This window comes from Ambystoma mexicanum, chromosome 3p (genome assembly GCF_040938575.1).
Source record: "Ambystoma mexicanum isolate Mex_15411 chromosome 3p, UKY_AmexF1_1, whole genome shotgun sequence".
Lineage (NCBI taxonomy): Eukaryota > Metazoa > Chordata > Amphibia > Caudata > Ambystomatidae > Ambystoma > Ambystoma mexicanum.
In genome coordinates, this window is record NC_090925.1 from 32511690 (window position 1) to 32535501 (window position 23812).

Sequence of the window (23812 nt, forward strand, 5' to 3'; positions counted from 1 at the left end):
CCTCACCTCCCTTTTCCTCATCCCGGAACCCCATTAATAATGTGTTGCATTACCCCACCTCCCTTTTCCTCATCCCAGAACCCCATTAGTAACCATTGCATTACCCCATCTCCCTTTTCCTAATCCCGGAACCCCATTAATAATGTGTTGCATTACCCCACCTCCCTTTTCCTCATCCCAGAACCCCATTAGTAACCATTGCATTACCCTATCTCCCTTTTCCTCATCCCAGAACCCCATTAATAATGTGTTGCATTACCCCTCCTCCCTTTTCCTCATCCCGGAACCCCATTAATAATGTGTTGTATTACCACACCTCCTTTTCCTCATCGCAGAACCCCATTAGCAACCATTGCAGTACCCCACCTCCTTTTCCTCATCCTGGAACCCCATTAGTAACCATTGCATTACCCCATCTCCCTTTTCCTCATCCCGGAACCCCATTAATAATGTGTTGCATTACCCCACCTCCCTTTTCCTCATCCCAGAACCCCATTAGTAACCATTGCATTACCCCATCTCCCTTTTCCTCATCCCGGAACCCCATTAATAATGTGTTGTATTACCCCACCTCCCTTTTCCTCAACCCGGAACCCAATTTGTAACCATTGCATTACCCCACCTCCCTTTTCCTCATCCCAGAACCCCATTAATAATGTGTTGCATTACCCCACCTCCCTTTTCCTCATCCCAGAACCCCATTAGTAACCATTGCATTACCCCATCTCCCTTTTCCTCATCCCGGAACCCCATTAATAATGTGTTGCATTACCCCACCTCCCTTTTCCTCATCCCAGAACCCCATTAGTAACCATTGCATTACCCCATCTCCCTTTTCCTCATCCCGGAACCCCATTAATAATGTGTTTCATTACCCCACCTCCCTTTTCCTCATCCCGGAACCCCATTAATAATGTGTTGCATTACCCCACCTCCCTTTTCCTCATCCCGGAACCCCATTAATAATGTGTTGTATTACCCCACCTCCCTTTTCCTCAACCCGGAACCCCATTTGTAACCATTGCATTACCCCACCTCCCTTTTCCTCATCCCGGAACCCCATTAATAATGTGTTGCATTACCCCACCTCCCTTTTCCTCATCCCAGAGCCCCATTAGTAACCATTGCATTACCCCATCTCCCTTTTCCTCATCCCGGAACCCCATTAATAATGTGTTTCATTACCCCACCTCCCTTTTCCTCATCCCGGAACCCCATTAATAATGTGTTGTATTACCCCACCTCCCTTTTCCTCATCCCAGAGCCCCATTAGTAACCATTGCATTACCCCATCTCCCTTTTCCTCATCCCGGAACCCCATTAATAATGTGTTTCATTACCCCACCTCCCTTTTCCTCATCCCGGAACCCCATTAGTAACCCTCGCATTACCCCAGGAGTGTTAACTCATCCGCTTCCCACCGAATCTGCATTATGCTCTCAATGCGCTACATGGAGCTACAAGCCTCCGACATGTACAGCAGCCAGACAGCACACCTGTTTCTACTCAGCAATACATTTATTCCAGTTTCTCTTTGACGTGCAGGACATCACTCTTTGAAGGTCTTGATAATGCATCTTGAAAAAGAAACTATGGCAGCAACATTCCATATTTTGAACGTGAAACGGATCAAGCGTGGTCATACATGCAAGAGTGTGTGCAGGCATTTCTGAAGCGCTATGCCAAAGGTCATTCAGCTGCGATGGGGGCTGTTTCCGGGTTATTCTGATGCTGAAGTGAGGGAAGATGCGTGGATGCCTGTAACCCTCCCAACTTCCAAGGTGTTCACAATATATTCAGATGAAGTTCTTCTCTCTTCCATTCTATAAATAAAGACAATAGCGCATGAATGGATATAACACCGTTCCTGCAACATTTGCTTGGACTACAACACCCATCAGCGCTAGCCAGCATAGCCAATGGTGAGGGATCATGGGAGTCATAGTCCAAAACATCTGGAGAGCTGCAGGTTAAAGACCCCTCTAATGAGTGAATGCTTGATTAAATGAAAGAGTGAATGACAACATCAAGGAGCGATGGAATGACTACTTGACATGCAGCTGGGATGGCACATAGGTTGTATCAGGAAATTGTCTGATAACCGGCCGATCATTACATGTGGTTGGGCATGAGCAGTACACCTTGACCACAATGTTAACTTGTTATAAACTAGTAAACAATAGGACAGGCTGGAAATATGTGGTGGGTGGAGGGCACTTGAAAATGTGGTTTGGGGGCCCCTTGCCTTCAGTTTTTAATACCCGCAACTGTAGGTTGGCAACAGAAATGCCTTGATGCGGTGTACCTGCACAATCCTCTGCACAGCACCAACAAGGGCAGGAAGCGGCGGCATGAAACCGAAATAACCAGCAAACAAAAGGATATACATTGGGCCTCATTACGGGTTTGGAGGTAGCCATGCCGTTTTTAGCGGAATAGGGCTCAGCCCCATAGGGCTTAATGGGAATGGGGAGGATGCTAACAGTCCCGTTAATGACGGGCCCGTTGTTAGCATCCTGTACAGCTAGCGGGACCCGCTCTGCACGTCTGGTCTGGCCAGGCGTGAAGAGCGGGACCCGCTGCAGACCTCGTAATGTGGCGGCCCGGAATGAACGGTGCCGGTCCCTTATCGGCACCGTACATTCCGTGGCTGCCACCCTTGTAATGAGGCCCATTGTCTTTGTCCAATTCACCAGCGGCTCCCCCCCCCCCACCATTTTCCCCCCCTTCCAAGGTGCGGGAGCAGCTTTAGATTGAATAACATTAAAAAGCCCTGAACCAGGTCCTGCTAATAAATTACTGCTGGTCAATTATCAGAGAATGTCTTGAATATCACCATCACTCCGTGACCCCGCGGCGCCTCTAAAACTGACAACGCAAGGAAAAAAATGAAACAACAATATCATTGGCAAATTAAGCAAATAGAAGTGAACGCAAAGTGAGGAAACAAACTCTGAAAAATCTAGAGGGTCATCAGCACTTGGAATGGGGGAGTTAACCCTGCGGTTTGAAGGTACTTCTGTGTGGCCCATATGGGAAACCATGTAGTTTTGACCAAGGACACGCATCAACAAGAATCGGATCCGGTTGATCTCCATAGACAGGAAGCCAGCGCTGATCACAGAGAACATCTGTATATCGAATGATATAATGGTCATTCTTGAAATTCTAATAAATGCATTGGTTGTGTTAAGAGGACTCCACAGGTGTGTTCATAAAACATCTCTTTAAATCTGTACAGTCGCCAAAGGGGTAGAAGTGAAGCGCTGCTGCTTCACTGCTGCTCTGTCCTTAGAGGCCATTGAAGCCACTTGGCAAAGGTCTCACCTTCAATTTCCACACAAGAAATGTCACAAACAGTCCATAGAGGGCGCTCTTGCTGATCAGCAGCACATACGTCAATTTCGCGGTGTTCGCACTTGTGCGATAGGAGTCTGAAAAAAAAAGAAGACCTTGTATTATTCGTTGCATAATTCCATATTTCTGTCTTAATGGCCTTTCCGTGCAAATCCACTTAGCTTCGGCGTGTACCTCAACCGCTCTCTGCACGCTCTCTCACTGTGTATCTCACTCACTCGCCCACTACCTCACTCACTCACTCATTCACTCGGGTGTTTACTCACACATACCGTGTAATTGTAAGGAGTTTCCCAATTAGAGTCCAGGCGCAATCTTTTATCTTAGCAGTCACATCCTAGTGATGCTTAGTATTAAAAGTGCTTGTGTGGACTTGTTTGGACCAGGTGACATCATGATTATGTATATTCCCGACCCCCCCTGCATACTTAGGACATAGTGGGCCATTTTAATTGTCCCCTTTCTTGTGGAAACTCCATGATCCCTGGCAATGATTATGATTAGTTTTTTATATAGCGCCTTAAGCCAAAGTGCTTTACAGAGAACACATTTACATAAAAGTATCAACCCACCCGAAGTTGGTACTCATTTCTCGACCTGGGAAGGACGAAAGGCTGAGTTGGCGTTGCCGGGATTCAAACCTGAGACCTGCAGATCGCAGCAGAAAGTGCTCAACCCGCTGAGCTATCTAACCGGCTGCAATGCTCTTGAACATGCTGACCCCGTTTGTAAATGATGATGGAATGGTGCAAGCGGCATCCTTTGTAGTTGATGTTATAAATGATGTGTTCTTTCCTTTTTATGGTCTATTGTAGAATCCAAAAGGGATCATTTGTACAATTCTGAGCAGTGATTTCTGAGACTAACCTGGAGTCACGCCGCAACATCCTGGTGGAAGAGAAGATAGAATAATGTCACCATAGTCCCTTTTATGCAATTATTAAAGAAGGCAACACATGATGTGTGTCCTCATTATAGAATCCACATAGTGTCATCATTATCAAAACCTGGGGTCTGGCAATTGCACGCCAGGGTCTTTTTCTCATTGTATTTGCTAGAGCAGATTGTCAAAACCTTACAGAAGCAGAAGAAACCTTACACACATGCCAGCTAGCTCCGAAGAGCCACCCAGATGGCCTTACAGCTCCTACTTCAATTATCCATACTTGGACTCACGGACAAACTTTATTAGTGATATTCAACCTGCAGAAAACTGCATTCTTTAAATCCTGAAAATGCAGAGGGTCACACATACTATTTGCCTTCTCTCCAGGCCGACTCGATGCTTGAACATGTCATTGTTTCCCTCCCCCAGCTGCCATGGGGAGCTCGATTGCCGCTCTGAGACATATCGTATTCTGTGTAAGTACTGCTTGCTATTTCTAGTCTGGGTCCCTGCCATTCCTGAACCTCTTGTGCTCAACATCTCTAGGGGCCTGAACCGACCAAACAGAACAACAGACCCCATTTTGTGGACGGCTATATATGTTCTGAAAGAGTCATATTAAGACACACACGTCCCTATACCCGTTACTACTTCTGTGCAATCTCACCCATTCAGATATAAGGGAGTATTTCCTCAAGCCACTTTGGTTTGCATTATTAATGCAAAGCTAAATGCGCTTGAATGTTGCCCGCGCCCGATGTGCCACGCATTGGGCTTGATTCACAGAGCATTTTTTAAAGGAATTGCATGATTAAAACCCACTTCCGTGAATCAGGCCCACTGACTTTAAATGTAGCGGATCTCATAGTAAATACAATGAAACTGGATGACACTGTCACTGGACACCCCTTGCAACTCTCCAAGTCTCTCTAAGTCGTATATATCACCACGTCTTTGTGGGATCTCTCTCAATCTCGGTGTGTCTTGGATATCTCTGGGTTTCTTGAGATCATGCATCAATCTAAGGGTCTCTAAGACTTGGGTCTCATTAATCCATTTCAGATGTCTCTTAGTCTTTGGATCCCTCCAGGTGCTGATTTTTCTAGGTTTTGGATCTGTAAGCATTGCACAACTTTGTAGGTCCCTCCAAATCCTGAATGCCTCTCAGCCTCTTTAAGTATTCAATATCTGTAAGTCTTAGATCGCTTTGTCTCTCTATGTCTTGGATCATTCTCTCTGTCTACGTCTTGGATCACTCTCTCGCTCTAAATCTTGGATCGTTCTGTCTCTCTACGTCTTGAATCGCTCTCTCTCTCTACGTCTTGGATTGCTCTGTCTCTCTACGTCTTTGATCGCTCTCTCTCTCTACATCTGGGATCACTCTGTCTCTCTACATCTTGGATCACTCTCTCTCTCTACGTCTTGGATCAATCTCTCTACATCTTGGATCCCTCTGTCTCTGTACGTCTTGGATCGCTCTCTCTCTACATCTTGGATCACTATGTCTCTCTACGTCTTGGATCGCTCTCTCTCTCTACGTCTTGGATCAATCTCTCTACATCTTGGATCACTCTGTCTCTACGTCTTGGATCGCTCTCAGTATCTCTAAGTGTTACACGTATCTGAGTCTCTCAGAGCCGTACATTTCTCTAAAGCTTGGATCTCACAAAGTCTCTCTAAGAGCTGTACCGCTCTGACTCTGTTCAATCCTTGATATGATATGATAAGGCATTTGTAACGTGCCTATACACAAGTGTTTCAAGGCGCGACGAGGCAGGGGGGGGGAACAAGGGGAGACAGACAACGATCTTACTAGGCCAGGTGTCATTCAGATCGCGCAAGTGCAAGGGTAGAGGGGAAGGGAGAAGTGCATGGGGGAAAGGGAGAGGGGAAAGTGCAGTACAGGGTTATTAGCATACAGCATACAGGATAAATAACAAGGGCCAGCTGGTGGCAAGTGCGAGGTAAGTGCAGACAAGTGCTGGGAAGGGGGGCTGTATGGATACAGACACAGTCCCGTAGTGCAGGGGTTGCCGTGGGGGCAGTGCAGGGGAGAGTGGCTGGGCCGAGAACGGTGAATCGCCCAGTTGCAGATTCAGTGCAGTTTCAGTAGTATTAGCAGGGGAGAGGGGGAGAGAAAACGGAGGCAAAGAGGAAGGTTTTGAGGTGCTTCCGGAACTGGAGGTGGTTCTCCTCAAGTTTCAGGGAGGTAGGAAGGCTGTTCCAGAGGGAGGCCCCTGCAGTGGAAAGAGATCTGCCCCCAACTCGTTGTTTGGAGAAGCAGCTGACCCTGAGGGAGTTGGAGGCGGATGAGCGAAGAGCTCGAGAAGGAAGATATTTAGGAAGAGAGAGTTGAAGGTATTTTGGCCCAAGGCCCCAGACGGCCTTGTGGACAATGCAGAGGGTTTTGAACTTGATCCTCGCAGTCACTGGGAGCCAGTGTAGTGATTTCAGTCCTGGAGAGATACGGTCCCTGGGCTTGAGGCGAAGGACAAGTCTTGCAGTCCTGTTCTGGATGAGTTGCAAAGGGCGGAGAGTAGAGGCGGGCAGATTAAGATAGAGGCTGTTACAGTAGTCCAGCTTAGAGAGAACCAGGGCTCTAGAGACAGTGAGCTTCTGGGGGAAGGAGAGGAAAGGAAGGATACCTCTGAGGAGGTGTAGCTGGTAGTGTGACTTCTTAGATACGTCGGATATGTGAGGAGAGAAGGAGAGTGTGGAGTCGAAGATGACCCCAAGGTTTTTTGCCTTGCAGGTAGGAGCAGGAAGAGGGCCCAGAGAGGCCGGCCAGAGAGCAGCAGGGAAGGAGGGAGTGGGAGTGCCGATGCTTCCCACTAAGCCAGAATTCCCTAAATATTGGCTCTCTCGCAGTCAACCAGCTCTCCAAGTCTCTACAAATCGTGTGTGTATCTCAGCAGCTTTAAGTTTTATGTCTCTTTAAGCCACTCAAAGTCATATATTTCTATTAGTTCCTTTATGTCTCTGATCTCTCCAGGTTTCTCCAAAACAAGGATTTATTTAAACCTGTTCTAGTCTTGGATTATGCTAATTCTATCCAAGACTTTACTCAGTCCATTCAATAAGTGAATCGACGCAACTCATTTATACTAATTTGCAATGAATGTGATCTATGCTTCAAAGTTAAGCTACATAATTTGTTATTACACATAGTCACTGTAGGTCATATTTATTTAATGGGTAATGTTTACACCACCTGTGTAAAGAATGCATGATTGATCTTCATTTCATTTTAAATCACACACCCTGAGTTTAATCTCAAATTATAAAACATGTTGTATACAACTTACCCCCTTGTGCAGGAAACTGAACAATCTACTTCAAAAAGGAATTTCACTACATATAAATATACAATAAAAAGTGGAATGCTAGGGATTGCTGATATTAGCCAACATACAGACACCGAAAGGAAGCCATGAGCTGAAAATGATTGCAGGGAGAACTCCTAAAAGTTACCCACATGACCTGTTACGCGGACATTGCGAAAGATCAAAACTCAGATGAAAACAAAATGAATTGAAGCCTCAAAAAATCATGAGGAAGCAAACACCAAATAACCGAAATGTGAACAATGTCAATAGGGATGCATTTGTAAGAAAGGAAGTGAAAAATCCAATTATGCAGTTTAAATGTTTTTTATGGCTACATTGAAGGAAGAAGCAATGGGACATGAGGCTGTATAATTTGCTATACAGGGAACTGTTTGCTAGACCATAAAAATATGCATTTTGAAAATCAGAAATGCTGGGCTTACCTTCACGGCCTTTGGTCTCCTTGGAGATTTTGATATTCTTGGCGTCGAAGTACATGCTACACTTGAAGGTATTTTGTGGGTTCGTCCAGTGCTTCTTCGTAAGCTGGAGTCGGCTGCTCAGGCAGTACATCCTGTCACTGCCCTGGGTGGGAGAGTCATCGGCCGTCACCCCGGTGGTCGTCTCCTGGCCATTCACAGACCACCTCAAGGTGACGTGGTCAGGGTAGAAATTGGTCGCCAGACAAACCAGCGTGGCTTTGCCCTTTTCCCGTAACTCTTGTGGCGATGGGTCGAAAAGAACAACGCTCGGTTCGGTGACGTGGAGCCCGTCCTCTGAAAGTCACAAAAAATAAACAATGATTTCCTGATAGCGTTTCATAGAAGCTGTATGAGCCGCTGAAGGTGGTGCTGGTTATTGCTTGAATATCCACGCAATGAAGAGATAACGCAGTAAATCCGAATTAATGCATGCTTTCACTTGCACATTTCTCAGGATTCCTACACTCTGCTCTTTAACCAAACTAGGAGCTTCCAATGGCAGATCCAAATACCTACCCCCTCCTCACGCCCAGAACCCAACTACATGCCCTGCTATTTACTGGCACATTCTACGATCTCCCATTTTAATGATATATTGGCACTTGGTAAAGACCAATGCAGAAACATGTTCGATTGTTTACTACCTCACAATGAGATTGACTTAAATTAGTTTGTGGATGACTGAAGTCAACGGTACATGTCTACATATTAAGAACCAAAATAACTATAAAGGATTACCATCTGAAGGTGTAACTTGGACAACAGGACCGAAAGGGGGCTACATGAGCCAGTCAACTTGCTCTACATGACCCAAGTGATGCATTGAGAACAGGACATTTGACAGCCCATATCTGAACCTGACTGGGTGATAGTTGACCTTAGAAGCCAAGAAATGGGATTTGTGTGCATATGATGTGCTGCAAAGGGCACTGCAAAGGGCACTGCAAAGGACACTGCATAGAGCGCGTTATCCTGGCCCTGGGCGCAAGCCACATATGGCCGCAACATTCCTGCTAACACCACCATGCACTGTCCTTGTCAGGTCGCAGTCAAGTATTGGGCTCCCATTTGGGCAAGTTGCGGCATCTCTAGAGAGAAGGTTCTTCAGCAATTTCCACGCGGTCCTTCTTCCGATCCTGCCTACTACGCTAAAACACCAGAGCATAGCTAACCCCAGTGCTGATAATCTACCAAACGTCATGAGATTTCATGTGATTTTAGGTGTGTGCACAGTACACTGGTTCCATGCACAGCTGCCAGCATGGAGAAGGCTCTGTCGCATGTACCTATGTGTATGATTATGGAGCTTTCTATAGTGACCTGTATGTTGAAGCTGGGCCTTTAATGTTGGTATCTGATGTTTAGAAATAGAGAACCAGTTCAATAACAAGACTGATGGATGGCACAGAGGGGGTCGAATTAGATTCACGTGGCCGCAGCCAGCATGCACCACTTACTTGCTTACCTAGTAGGCATGAGTCAACTAGGACGGGCATAACTCAAGCCACCATGGTTCTAATCCCACAGACCACCGTGACCTGGTGCCGATGCCCAATCATAATGTTGATTCCCAGAGCAATGGATAGAGCTGGACGAGACAGGAGCTCTTAATATGTAGCTTTGCCAGACAGCATGAAAGAAGCATGAACTGTAGATCTTACTCCAGTGTTAATTCCTCTAGTGGAGCCGGCTTCCTCGCCTTCCAATGGAATAGCTCCAGTACATCACATATCCTCTACGGACCGGGAAGTTTGCGTGGCGACCTAACGAATGAGTCGATGGATAACGACAGGCAAAGCCCACTCTCCCGATTGTGAGCCTTCGCTGACCATGCAAACCGTATATGGTCTCCAGCCTTACCCATGCTCGTTGAGTAAAGTTGCTCCCCTGCGTCTGATCGCAGGCTATTGAAGCCGCGCTCTGTTTGAACACACCATGGGCCTTTTTGAATGGGAAAGTGCCATTGAAAAACGCTTTGCAGATCAGGACCCCTCTCCGCTGCAGGAGGAGGGCACTTTTGGGGATAACAGGCGAGAGCGCGTTCAATGTGCGCGCCGCCCTTTCTTTTAAAATAAGTCTCTAGTATCACTTCTCTTACTCTACCCATAAGTAGTCCTCTGCTTTCAAAGTAATGACGTTTATACTTTGTGCACGGCTTTTTTTTTAGCTCAATTACACTGAAACAACAATTAACAGAATAACATACACATTCCTAACACAAGATCACTACACATAAACCGTACATAAACTCGTGTTCTTTTTGTATACGCAGACTTCCATCCAAAGTTCTTGGATCACTCTGTCTCTCTACGTCTTGGATCGCTCTCTCTCTCTCTCTCTACGTCTTGGATCGGTCTCTCTCTCTACGTCTTGGATTGCTCTATCTCTCTACGTCTTGGATTGCTCTATCTCTCTACGTCTTGGATCGCTCTCTCTCTCTACGTCTTGGATCGCTCTCTCTCTCTACGTCTTTGATCGCTCTCTCTCTCTACATCTTGGATCACTCTGTCTCTCTACGTCTTGGATCGCTCTCTCTCTCTACGTCTTGGATCGATCTCTCTACATCTTGGATCCCTCTGTCTCTGTACGTCTTGGATCGCTCTCTCTCTACATCTTGGATCACTCTGTCTCTATACGTCTTGGATCGCTCTCAGTATCTCTAAGTGTTGCAAGTATCTGAGTCTCTCAGAGCCGTACATTTCTCTAAAGCTTGGATCTCACAAAGTCTCTCTAAGAGCTGTACCGCTCTGACTCTGTTCAATCCTTGCTTCCCACTAAGCCGGAATTCCCTAAATATTGGCTCTCTCGCAGTCAACCACCTCTCCAAGTCTCTACAAATCGTGTGTATATCTCAGCAGTTTTAAGTTTTAAGTCTCTTTAAGCCAAAGCCATATATTTCTATTAATTCCTTTAAGTCTCTGATCTCTCCAGGTTTCTCCAAAACAAGGATTTCTTTAAACCTGTCCTAGTCTTGGATTATGCTAATTCTATCCAAGACTTTACTCAGTCCATTCAATAAGTGAATCGACGCAACTCATTTATACTAATTTGCAATGAATGTGATCTATGCTTCAAAGTTAAGATACATAATTTGTTATTACACATAGTTACTGTAGGTCATATTTATTTAATGGGTAATGTTTACACCACCTGTGTAAAGAATGCATGATTGATCTTCATTTCATTTTAAATCACACACCCTGAGTTTAATCTCAAATTATAAAACATGTTGTATACAACTTACCCCCTTGTGCAGGAAACTGAACAATCTACTTCAAAAAGGAATTTCACTACATATAAATATACAATAAAAAGTGGAATGCTAGGGATTGCTGATATTAGCCAACATACAGACACCGAAAGGAAGCCATGAGCTGAAAATGATTGCAAGGAGAACTCATAAAAGTTACCCACATGACCTGTTACGCGGACATTGCGAAAGATCAAAACTCAGATAAAAACAAAATGAATTGAAGCCTCAAAAAATCATGAGGAAGCAAAGACCAAATAACCGAAATATGAACAATGTCAATAGGGATGCATTTGTAAGAAAGGAAGTGAAAAATCCAATTATGCAGTTAAAACATTTTTTATGGCTACATTGAAGGAAGAAGCAATGGGACATGAGGCTGTAAAATTTGCTATACAGGGAACTGTTTGCTGGACCATAAAAATATGCATTTTGAAAATCAGAAATGCTGGGCTTACCTTCACGGCCTTTGGTCTCCTTGGAGATTGTGATTCTCTCGGGATCGAAGTACACGCTACACTTGAAGGTATTGTGTGGGTTCGTCCAGTGCTCCTTCGTAAGCCGGAGTCGGCTGCTCAGGGAGTACATCCTGTCACTGCCCCGGGTGGGAGAGTCATCGGTCTTCACCCCAGTGGTCGTCTCTTTGCCATTCACAGACCACCTCAAGGTGACGTGGTTAGGGTAGAAATTGGTCGCCAGACAAACCAGCGTGGCTTTGCCCTTTTCCCGTAACTCTTGTGGCGATGGATCGAAAAGAACAACGCTCGGTTGGGTGATGTTGAGCCCGTCTTCTGAAAGTCACAAAAAATAAACAATGATTTCCTGATAGCGTTTCATAAAAGCTGTATGAGCCGCTGAAGGTGGTGCTGGTTATTGCTTGAATATCCACCCAATGAAGAGATAACGCAATAAATCCGAATTAATGCATGCTTTCACTTGCACATTTCTCAGGATGCCTACACTCTGCTCTTTAACCAAACTAGGAGCTTCCAATGGCAGATCCAAATACCTACCCCCTCCTCACGCCCAGAACCCAACTACATGCCCTGCTATTTACTGGCACATTCTACGATCTCCCATTTTAATGATATATTGGCACTTGGTAATGACCAATGCAGAAACATGTTCGATTGTTTACTACCTCACAATGAGATTGACTTAAATTAGTTTGTGGATGACTGAAGTCAACGGTACATGTCTACATATTAAGAACCAAAATAACTATAAAGGATTACCATCTGAAGGTGTAACATGGACAACAGGACTGAAAGGGGGCTACATGAGCCAGTCAACTTGCTCTACATGACCCAAGTGATGCATTGAGAACAGGACATTTGACAGCCCATATCTGAACCTGACTGGGTGATAGTTGACCTTAGAAGCCAAGAAATGGGATTTGTGTGCATATGATGTGCTGCAAAGGGCACTGCAAAGGGCACTGCATAGAGCGCGTTATCCTGGCCCTAGGCGCAAGCCACATATGGCCGCAACATTCCTGCTAACACCACCATTCACTGTCCTTGTCAGGTCGCAGTCAAGTATTGGGCTCCCATTTGGGCAAGTTGCAGCATCTCTAGAGAGAAGGTTCTTCAGCAATTTCCACGCGGTCCTTCTTCCGATCCTGCCTACTACGCTAAAACACACGAGCATAGCTAACCACAGTGCTGATAATCTACCAAACGTCATGAGATTTTATGACATTTTAGGTGTGTGCAGAGTACGCTGGTTCCATGCACACCTGCCAGCATGGAGAAGGCTCTGTCGCATGTACATATGTGTATGATTATGGAGCTTTCTATAGTGACCTGTATGTTGAATCTGGGCCTATAATGTTGGGATCTTATGTTTAGAAATAGAGAACCAGTTCAATAACAAGACTGATGGATGGCACAGAGGGGGTCGAATTAGATTCATGTGGCCGCAGCCAGCATGCACCACTTACTTGCTTACCTAGTAGGCATGAGCCCAATCATAATGTTGATTCCCAGAGTAATGGATAGAGCTGGAGGAGACAGGAGCTCTTAATATGTAGCTTTGCCAGACAGCATGAAAGAAGCATGAACTGTAGATCGTACTCCAGTGTTAATTCCTCTAGTGGAGCCGGCTTCCTCGCCTTCCACTGGAATAGCTCCAGTACATAACATATCCTCTACGGACCGGGAAGTTGCGTGGCGACCTAACGAATGAGTCGATGGATAACGACAGGCAAAGCCCACTCTCCCGATTGTGAGCCTTCGCTGACCATGCAAACCGTATATGGTCTCCAGCCTTACCCATGCTCGTTGAGTAAAGTTGCTCCCCTGCGTCTGATCGCAGGCTATTGAAGCCGCGCTCTGTTTGAACACACCATGGGCCTTTTTGAATGGGAAAGTGCCATTGAAAAACGCTTTGCAGATCAGGACCGCTCTCCGCTGCAGTAGGAGGGCACTTTTGGGGGAAACAGGCGAGAGCGCGTTCCATGTGCGCGCCGCCCTTTCTTTTAAAATAAGTCTCTAGTATCACCTCTCTTACTCTACCCATAAGTAGTCCTCGGCTTTCAAAGTAATGTCGTTTATACTTTGTGCACGGCTTTTCTTTTTAGCTCAATTACACTGAAACTACAATTAACAGAATAACATACACATTCCTAACACAAGATCACTACACATAAACCGTACATAAACCCGTGTTCCTTTTGTAACGCAGACTTCCATCCAAAGTTCTATTTTTTATAATTGTGTTCAGACAATTGTGTACAAGGTGCAACACACACACACAACAACTGCACGTGTAAGTGAAAAGCACTCATTCAGAACAGATAGATTTCACTCATACTCTTCTCTCTTTCAAATTTTCATATTCGATTGTGCATTTGCGTTTTTTTTTCTAAATGATCAGAAATCTTTTAGTTAACTAAAGTTAGATCTGTGATGGCTTTAGGAATGCTCTAAGAAAATCCAGTTCTCCTTTTTGAAAACTAAATAATACATTTGGTTGTGTTTTTGGTACATGTTTCATTCTAATTTGGACTTATTAGACAGTAGACAATATGCTATTTTTGTTTGTTATTTGTGAGTTTTCACAATGTTATTTATTTCTTTTTTCCGGAAGTCAGTGGGTCTTTTTTTCCAGGAGTCGGTTGGTCTAAAATGTACTCTCAGTATTGCAATTTTGTGAGAGTCCTTTGGCTTGTACATCACCCCTGCGTTTGTTATATCTCTTCCATCATAATCATTAAACAAAAGAAGCCTTCATATGAAGTTAAATATTTCAAATTTGTGTAATTTAGTTCAAGTTTTTCTAGTGTTTCAAATGAATATCTTTAAGTGAAGTTTTCCTAAAATGGTTTACTCGTATGGAAACATTTTTAATAAAACACTTCACTGTTTGATAATAACTTCTCCTTTGGATACTCGAAAATAGTAGAGGGAGGTGCTGGTCTAATCCACTTTCAGACCCAATTCCTTCTGAAACAGTAATCCAAAACAAAGTGCCATGTAAGTGTGTAGCACATAATGGTGTGTAGAGCCACTACTCTGAGGACCCCTACCTTCTGAAATGTATTTTTGAGTCAAACTTCAATATTGAATAATACTGTACATTTTTGCCCCATCACTATGTTCCCTTCACTCAGTTTATTTAAAAATTCAGCTTTCATATTTATTTTTCATTTTTATGATTTTGAGTATTCTAGATTCTCCTTAAACTTACCTATCATTTTCTTTTTTTCCCCATTGTTTAAGAAGGTGGCTTCTAAACTGCAGGTGTGTTAGCAGAGTGATATCTTGCAGAGCAGTGAATTGATCCAGGATATCATGAGAAGTGTTCTGGCAAGTCCTGGGGAGATCGCTACAGCCCATCACATTCACAGACATGCATGTTTAACCTGATCCAGAAGAGTGATCAGCTGCTTCACACAACTCCGAAAGAATGACACGTGGCCATTATGATCAATGTCCAGGGCCGGTCACATTCTGGGGCGTGTTTATTTTAGTTGCCAATGATTCATTTTTGGAAGATCACCTGTCAGATGCAAGCAGGTTTTAACGTAAAAGTGAGTATCAAAATGCAGCAGAGGAATCTTGATGTGTTGCTATCATGTATAGACTGCAAACTCTTTGCCTATACAATGACCCAGAGCACAGCCATTCTCTTGGTCTGGATGTTATGTGTCTGTTTGCTGAAGACTCATATCAAATTTCCAATTTAATAAAGCAGGCTTCACTATCTGTATTAATGTCTTGATTCGTCTGTGCTATCCGACTGCGGCATGTACTTACCCAGCACCGTCAACTGTGTTCCTTCGCCAAAGTAGACATGTCCGACGTTCACACTGAATCTTGTGCAGTGTGGTCTTATGCGTGTTCTAAACCTGCCTCACTCGGTGTCGCCAGGGTTGCACATACTCTGCAGTGGTACTGCTACACGGCGTGTTCAGTGAAGAAGGGATACTTTGCTTGTCCAATGGATCACATCTTCGGTTCTCTGATGAACCATCACATTAGTTATTGTCCACCCTGTGCCAACAATTTATTTTTTGCATCTCATTTTGCCACCAATGAGGGGCTTTCCCTCATAGCCCCACCTCCCCAACCACTGCATACCCCCATTTAACCAGTACCCCTATACTCATTTACAGTGTGATGGGGCTTTTGAAATTCGGGATTCACAAACTTTTTTCAGGATAAGGGAACTTTGCTCAATTTACAAACATAAAGGGCTCAGCGTTGTTTTCCTATGTTTCCCAACATGGCGCAAGTCCTTCACCTTAAACATATGATTGAGAGGGTGTCCGGTCAAATGGTCGAAAATAAATGGTCGAATGAACATTTGATCGAATCAAAATGGTCGAAAAAAAAAGGTTGATTTCTTTTATTTATTTATTGATATTTTTTTTAAAGTTTTGGCTGCTTAAAACATATTTTTAATAAAGAAAAAGGGGGGTTGGAGGGGAACCCCCCATAAAATAAAATTAAAAAAAAAATAATCGACCTTTTTTTTCGATCAAATGGTGATTCAACCATTTGGTTTTCGACCAAATGACTGGTAACCGATTGAGAGCAAAGCTTGCTTACCCAGCACCGTCAGTCTGGTCCCCTTGCCGAAGAACAGTTTAAAGTAGAACACAGTGATGAACCGGCCACGCAATACTTCGCCGCCTGAGGAAGGTAGGTAGTGTCTCCATTGCAAGAGCAGAAGATCCTTTCTAGAAACACCTGCAAAGCCATGTTCCATGAGGTGGATCTGAGAAAGACCACCAGTCGAAAATCCGACACTATTCCTCTCCATTGACATTGAGCTTGGATGAGGTGGTAGGACCGGAGGTCCGCTGCGTCGCTGTGGTCATGTGTAGCGGTTCCCTGCTCGCTGCATGCAGAGGCACCCAGAAATGCAGGCGTTGCACAGTTACTCCGCCTGCTGCTGCTGTGGGACAGGCAAAGCCGCTCACTTCACAGTCATCAGCAGGTTTTTGTAAAGGCACCTCATTGAAACGTGTCACGGTGGACCCACGTAGCCACGTACCCACTGCGTTACAGGCTCATACAAGAAAGCGCTCCTCCCCCAGGTTACAGCATGTTTGCAGCGGGACAATGTCTGATGGCTGGTACTGGGGACACCTGTGTACATAGAGAAGCGGGGGGGGGTGGGCACCTTGCAGGAACTGGAAGCCTTCATTCACAAACCACAATGCCATCCTGGCATTCGTGAAAGAGGGTGCCGAAACCACGTGATACAAACTCTTCTAAGAGGCTTAAGGACCTGAATACCGCCTCCAAAGGACTAGAGAACGAGCACACAATACATCACACTTTACTTGTGTCAATACACACATTAACGAGCAAAAACGATCGGTATAGGTCAGAGGTCTGAAACGAGCAGCTCCCCTGATGTTTTGGACTGTGGCCCGCATACTACTTCACCATTGGATATGCTGCTAATGGGGGGCTGCCAGTGCTTTGCAGAGTCCAAGCTTAGGGCGTCGAACTAACACAACTTCAGGTTTTCTCCTTTTACTTTCCCTCCTTCTCCCCAATCTCTTGCCTCTGCCTGCTTCATCCTTCTCTTCACATATGATGGCATCCCCTGCTTTCTCTCCGTTGCCTGCCTTGCCTAGTCGCCTGTGTGCTTCATGTCTGCAAACCTAACTCAATTCTCCTCTTCCTCTCCTCTATGAAAAAGAGCCGCTGCTGCATTGAAGATAATATTTTGGCCTGGTCTCGGAAGGATAGCTCAGGGGCAACGTGCTCACCTTGGAAGCAAGAGGAAGTGGAGCAACACAGGTTCGTTCCCCGGGTCCGCACTTAGAACCCTCTGGGTATTAAGCGCATTATAAATAACCTATCATATCATATTTCACTTAATCTGCAAGGCACAAAGTCAGGTGCGATGTCAAACAGGCAGTATTTGCAAATACGGCCTCTTTTTATTGTTACTGTCATTCTTATAATGAGAGAGTATGTGTCCCGGAAGCCAGGCAGGAAACAGTGATCTCCAGAACTCTGGAAAAGAGATATCGACAAGAACAAGACATATATTAGCTGCATTCTGGGAAAAGAGAGGCTAGTACCAAAGCGTTACAGGAGCAAGAGAAGACTGCACACTAAGGAGCAGAGAGCGAGAGTGAGGGAGAGAGAGAGAGGGTTGAGGAAGAGGAAGAGAGAGAGAGAGAAAGAGAGAGAGAGAGGGAGAGAGAGAGAGTTCATTGAAACATTGACGTTTGGGGAACAGAGAAAGTCTAGCAAGAGAACTATCATGCAAACACTGCACAGAAGCAAAATATTGAGCATTGAACGACTGCAATTTGAGGAACTAAGGGATTCTAGCCAGAGAAGAAACATTGAAACCTTGCCCTTTGAGGAGTAGAGAGACAGTCTAGCAAGGGAAGGAGTATTGAAACACTGTACTTTGAGGAACAGAGAAGGAGTCTGGCCAGCGAAGGAGCCTTGAAAGACTGCATTTTGAGGCACATAGAAGGAGTCCATGTAGAAAAGGATTATTGAAACATTGCCCTTTGAGGAGTAGGGCGGCAGTCTAGAAAGAGAAGGAGCATTGACACACTGTACTTTGTTGAACAGAGAGGGAGTCTAGCCAGAGATGGAGCCTTGAAACACTACACTTTGAGGAACAGAGAAGGAGTCTGGCCAGAGAAGGAACATTGAAACACTGCACTTTGAGGTACAGAGAGGGAGTCTAGACAGAGAAGGAACATTGAAACATTGCCCTTTGAGGAGTAGAGAGACGATCTAGCAAGAACAGGAGTATTGAAACACTGTACTTTGAGGAACAGAGAAGGAGTCTAGCCAGAGATGGGGCCTTGAAACACTGCACTTTGAGGAACAGAGAAGGAGTCTGGCCAGAGAAGGAACATTGAGACACTGCACTTTGAGGTACAGAGAGGGAGTCTAACGAGAGAAGGAACATTGAAACATTGCCCTTTGAGGAGTAGAGAGAAAGTCTAGCAAGAGAATGAGTATTGAAACACTGCACTTTGAGGAACAGAGAAGGAGTCTAGCCAGAGATGGAGCCTTGGAACACTGCCCTTTGAGGAACAGAGAAGGAGTCTGGCCAGAGAAGGAGCCTTGAAACACTGTACATTGAGGCACATAGAGGGAGTCCAGGCAAAAAAGGATTATTAAAACATTGCACCTTGAGGAACAGAGAAGGAGTCTGGCCAGAGAAGGAACATTAAAACACTGCACTTTGAGGTACAGAGAGGGAGTCTAGCCAGAGAAGGAACATTGAAACATTTCCCTTTGAGGAGTAGAGAGACAGTCTAGCCAGAGATGGAGCCTTGAAACACTGCACCTTTAGGAACAGAGAAGGAGTCTGTCCAGAGAAGGGGCTTTGAAACACTGCACTTTGATGCACAAAGAGGGAGTCTAGGCAGAAAAGGATTATTGAAACATTGCCCTTTGAGGAGTAGGGCGCCAGTCTAGCAAGAGAAGGAGCACTGAAACACTGTACTTTGTTGAACAAAGAGTGAGTCTAGCCAGAGAAGGAGCATTGAAACATTGCCCTTTGAGGAGTAGAGAGACAGTCTAGCAAAAGAAGGAGTATTGGAACACTGTACTTTTAGGAACAGAGAAGGAGTTTAGCCAGAGATGGAGCCTTAAAACGCTGCACCTTGAGGAACAGAGAAGGAGTCTGGCCAGAGAAGGAACATTGAAACACTGCACTTTGAGGTACAGAGAGGGAGTCTAGCCAGAGAAGGAACATTGAAACATTGCCCTTTGAGGAGTAGAGAGACAGTCTAGCAAGAGAAGGAGTATTGAAACACTGTACTTTGCGGAACAGAGAACGCGTCTAGCCAGAGATGGAGCCTTGAAACACTACACTTTGAGGCACATAGAGGGAGTCCAGGCAGAAAAGGATTATTGAAACATTGCCCTTTGAGGAGTAGGGTGGCAGTCTAGCAAGAGAAGGAGCACTGACACACTGTACTTTGTTGAGCAGAGAGGGAGTCTAGCCAGAGAAGGAGCATTGAAACATTGCCATTTGAGGAGTAGAGAGACAGTCTAGCAAGAGAAGGAGTATTGAAACACTGTACTTTGAGGAACAGAGAAGGAGTCTAGCCAGAGATGGAGCCTTGATATGCTGCACTTTGAGGAACAGAGAAGGAGACTGGCCAGAGAAGGAACCTTGAAACATTGCACTTTGAGGTACAGAAAGGGAGTCTAGCTAGAGAAGGAACATTGAAACATTGCCCTTTGAGGGGTGGAGAGACAGTCTAGCAAGAGAAGGAGTATTGAAACACTGCACTTTGTGGAACAGAGAAGAAGGCTGGCCAGAGAAGGAGCCTTGAAACACTGTACTTTGAGGCACATAGAGGGAGTCCAGGCACAAAAGGATTATTGAAACATTGACCTTTGAGGAGTAGGGTGGCAGTCTAGCAAGAGAAGGAGTACTGAAACACTGTACTTTGTTGAACAGAGAGGGAGTCTAGCTAGAGAAGGAAAATTGAAACATTGCCCTTTGAGGAGTATAGAGACAGTCTAGCAAGAGAAGGAGTATTGAAACACTGCACTTTGAGGAACAGAGAAGGAGTCTGGCCAGAGAAGGAGCCTTGAAACACTGTAATTTGAGGCACAAAGAGGGAGTCCAGGCAAAAAAGGAATATGGAAACATTGCCCTTTGAGGAGTAGGGTGGCAGTCTAGCAAGAGAAGGAGCATTGAAACACTGTACTTTGTTGAACAGAGAGGGAGTCTAGCCAGAGAACGAGCATTGAAACATTGCCCTTTGAGGAGTAGAGAGACAGTCTAGCAAAAGAAGGAGTATTGAAACACTGTACATTTAGGAACAGAGAAGGAGTTTAGCCAGAGATGGAGCCTTAAAACGCTGCCCCTTGAGGAACAGAGAAGGAGTCTGGCCAGAGCAGGAACATTAAAACACTGCACTTTTAGGTACAGAGAGGGAGTCTAGCCAGAGAACGAGCATTGAAACATTGCCCTTTGAGGAGTAGAGAGACAGTCTAGCAAGAGAAGGAGTATTTAAACACTGTACTTTGAGGAACAGAGAACGCGTGTAGCCAGAGATGGAGCCTTGAAACACTGCACTTTGAGGAACAGAGAAGGTGTCTGGCCAGAGAAGGGGCCTTTAAACACTGCGCTTTGAGGCACATAGAGGGAGTCTAGGCAGAAAAGGATAATTGAAACATTGCCCTTTGAGGAGTAGGGTGGCAGTCTAGCAAGAGAAGGAGCACTGAAACACTGTACTTTGTTAAACAGAGAAGGAGTCTAGCCAGAGAAGGAGCATTGAAACATTGCCCTTTGAGGAGTAGAGAGACAGTCTAGCAAGAGAAGGAGTATTGAAAAACTGTACTTCGAGGAACAGAGTACGCGTCTAGCCAGAGATGGAGCCTTGAAACACTGCACTTTGAGGCACATAGAGGGAGTCCAGGCAGAAAAGGATTATTGAAACATTGCCCTTTGAGGAGTATGGGCGGCAGTCTAGCAAGAGAAGGAGCACTGAAACACTGTACTTTGTTGAACATAGAGGGACTCTAGCCAGAGAAGGAGCATTGAAACATTGCCCTTTGAGGAGTAGAGAGCCAGTCTAGCAAGAGAAGGAGTATTGAAACACTGTACTTTGAGGAACAGAGAAGGAGTCTAGCCAGTGATGGACCCTTGATATGCTGCACTTTGAGGAACAGAGAAGGAGACTGGCCAGATAAGGAACCTTGAAACATTGCACTTTGAGGTACAGAAAGGGAGTCTAGCTAGAGAAGGAACATTGAAACATTGCCCTTTGTGGAGTAGAGAGACAGTCTAGCAAGAGAAGGAGTATTGAAACACTGCACTTTGAGGAAGAGAGAAGGTGTTTGGCCAGTGAAGGAGCCTTGGAACACTGCACTCTGAGCCACATAGAGGGAGTCCAAGCAGAAAAGGATTATTGAAACATTGCCAGTTGAGGAGTAGGGCGGCAGTCTAGAAAGAGAAGGAGCATTGAAACACTTCTCTTTGATGCCCTGAGAGGAAGTCCAGCCAGAGAAGAAACATTGAAACACTGCACTTCGAGGCACAGAGAGGGAGTCTATCCTAGCCAGAGAAGGGGCATTGAAACACTTCACTTCGACGCACAGAGAGGATATATAGCCAGAGAAGGAGCAATGAAACATTGCCCTTTGAGGAGTAGAGAGACAGTCTAGCAAAAGAAGGAGTATTGAAACACTGTACCTTTAGGAACAGAGAAGGAGTTTAGCCAGAGATGGAGCCTTAAAATGCTGCACCTTGAGGAATAGAGAAGGAGTCTGGCCAGAGCAGGAACATTAATACACTGCACTTTGAGGCACATAGAGGGAGTCCAGGCAGAAAAGAATTATTGAAACATTGCCCTTTGAGGAGTAGGGTGGCAGTCTAGCAAGAGAAGGAGTACTGAAACACTGAACTTTGTTGAACAGAGAGGGAGTCTAGCTAGAGAAGGAACATTGAAACATTGCCCTTTGAGGAGTAGAGAGACAGTCTAGCAAGAGAAGGAGTATTGAAGCACTGCACTTTGAGGAACAGAGAAGGAGTCTAGCCAGAGAAGGAGCAGCCTTGAAACACTGTAATTTGAGGAACAGAGAAGGTGTCTGGCCAGAGAAGGGGCCTTGAAACACTGCACTTTGAGGCACATAGAGGGAGTCTAGGCAGAAAAGGATAATTGAAACATTGCCCTTTGAGGAGTAGGGTGGCAGTCTAGCAAGAGAAGGAGCACTGAAACACTGTACTTTTAGGAACAGAGAAGGAGTTTACCCAGAGATGGAGCCTTAAAACACTGCACCTTGAGGAACAGAGAAGGAGTCTGGCCAGAGAAGGAACATTGAAGCACTGCACTTTGAGGTACAGAGAGGGAGTCTGGCCAGAGAAGGAACATTGAAACATTGGCCTTTGAGGAGTAGAGAGACAGACTAGCAAGAAAAGGAGTATTGAAACACTGTACTTTGAGGAACAGAGAACGCGTCTAGCCAGAGATGGAGCCTTAAAACACTGCACCTTGAGGAACAGAGAAGGAGTCTGGCCAGAGAAGGAACATTGAAGCACTGCACTTTGAGGTACAGAGAGGGAGTCTGGCCAGAGAAGGAACATTGAAACATTGCCCTTTGAGGACTAGAGAGACAGTCTAGCAAGAGAAGGAGTATTGAAACACTGCACTTTGAGGAAGAGGGAAGGAGTTTGGCCAGTGAAGGATCATTGGAACACTGCACTTTGAGGCACATAGAGGGAGTCCAAGCAGAAAAGGATTATTGAAACATTGCCCGTTGAGGAGTAGGGCGGCAGTCTAGAAAGAGAAGGAGCATTGAAACACTTCTCTTTGATGCACTGTGAGGAAGTCCAGCCAGAGAAGAAACATTGAAACACTGCACTTCGAGGCACAGAGAGGGAGTCTAGCCTAGCCTCTGTACTTTGTGGAACAGAGAGGGAGTATAACCAGAGAAGAAGTATTGAAAAACTTCACTTCGAGGCACAGAGAGGGTATATAGCCAGAGAAGGAGCATTGCAAAACTGCACTATGAGGAATAGAGAGACAGTCTAGCAAGAGCATGAATATTGAAACACTGCACCTTGAGGCAGAGAGAGGGAGTCTATCCAGAAAAGGAGCATTGCAACACTGTACTTTGTGGAACCGAGAGTAAGTCTTGCCAGAGAAGGCACATTTAAACACATTGAAAAACTGCACTTTGAGGGGCAGAGAGAGAGTGTAGCAAGAGAAGGAGCATTGGAACACTATACCTCGAGGCACAGAGAATGAGTCTAGCCAGATAAGGAGAATTGAAACACCGCACCTTGAGGCGGAGCGAGTGAGTCTAGCCAGAGAAGGAGCTTTGAAACACTGCACTTTGAGGAATAGAGATTCGGTCTAGCAAGATAAGGTGCATTGAAACACTGTACTTTGTGGAACAGAGAGGGAGTCTAGCCAGAGAAGGAGCATTGCAACACTGTACTTTGTGGAACCAAGAGGAAGTTTTGCCAGAGAAGGCACATTTAAACACATTGAAACACTGCACTTTGAGGGGTAGAGAGACAGTCTAGCAAGAGAAGGAGCATTGGAACA

The 23812-nt window shown here is 45.2% G+C and overlaps 1 protein-coding gene across 2 annotated transcripts; it reads right to left on the reverse strand.

The window, feature by feature from the left end:
- Positions 1–1499: 1499 nt before the first annotated feature.
- LOC138580100 (M1-specific T cell receptor beta chain-like) lies at positions 1500–16886 on the reverse strand. Of its 2 annotated transcripts, XM_069650381.1 has the most exons (6): positions 16356–16886; positions 11760–12092; positions 8013–8345; positions 4225–4245; positions 3328–3434; positions 1500–1823 (listed from the first exon to the last, which is right to left on the reverse strand). In XM_069650381.1, exons 1-6 carry the CDS (start codon positions 16573–16575, stop codon positions 1797–1799), a joined length of 1041 nt encoding a protein of 346 aa, XP_069506482.1. In that variant the 5' UTR covers positions 16576–16886; the 3' UTR covers positions 1500–1796. The 2 variants fall into 2 exon arrangements, with proteins under 2 accessions (XP_069506482.1, XP_069506481.1); XM_069650380.1 differs by having other exon boundaries at positions 1500–3434.
- Positions 16887–23812: the final 6926 nt, after the last annotated feature.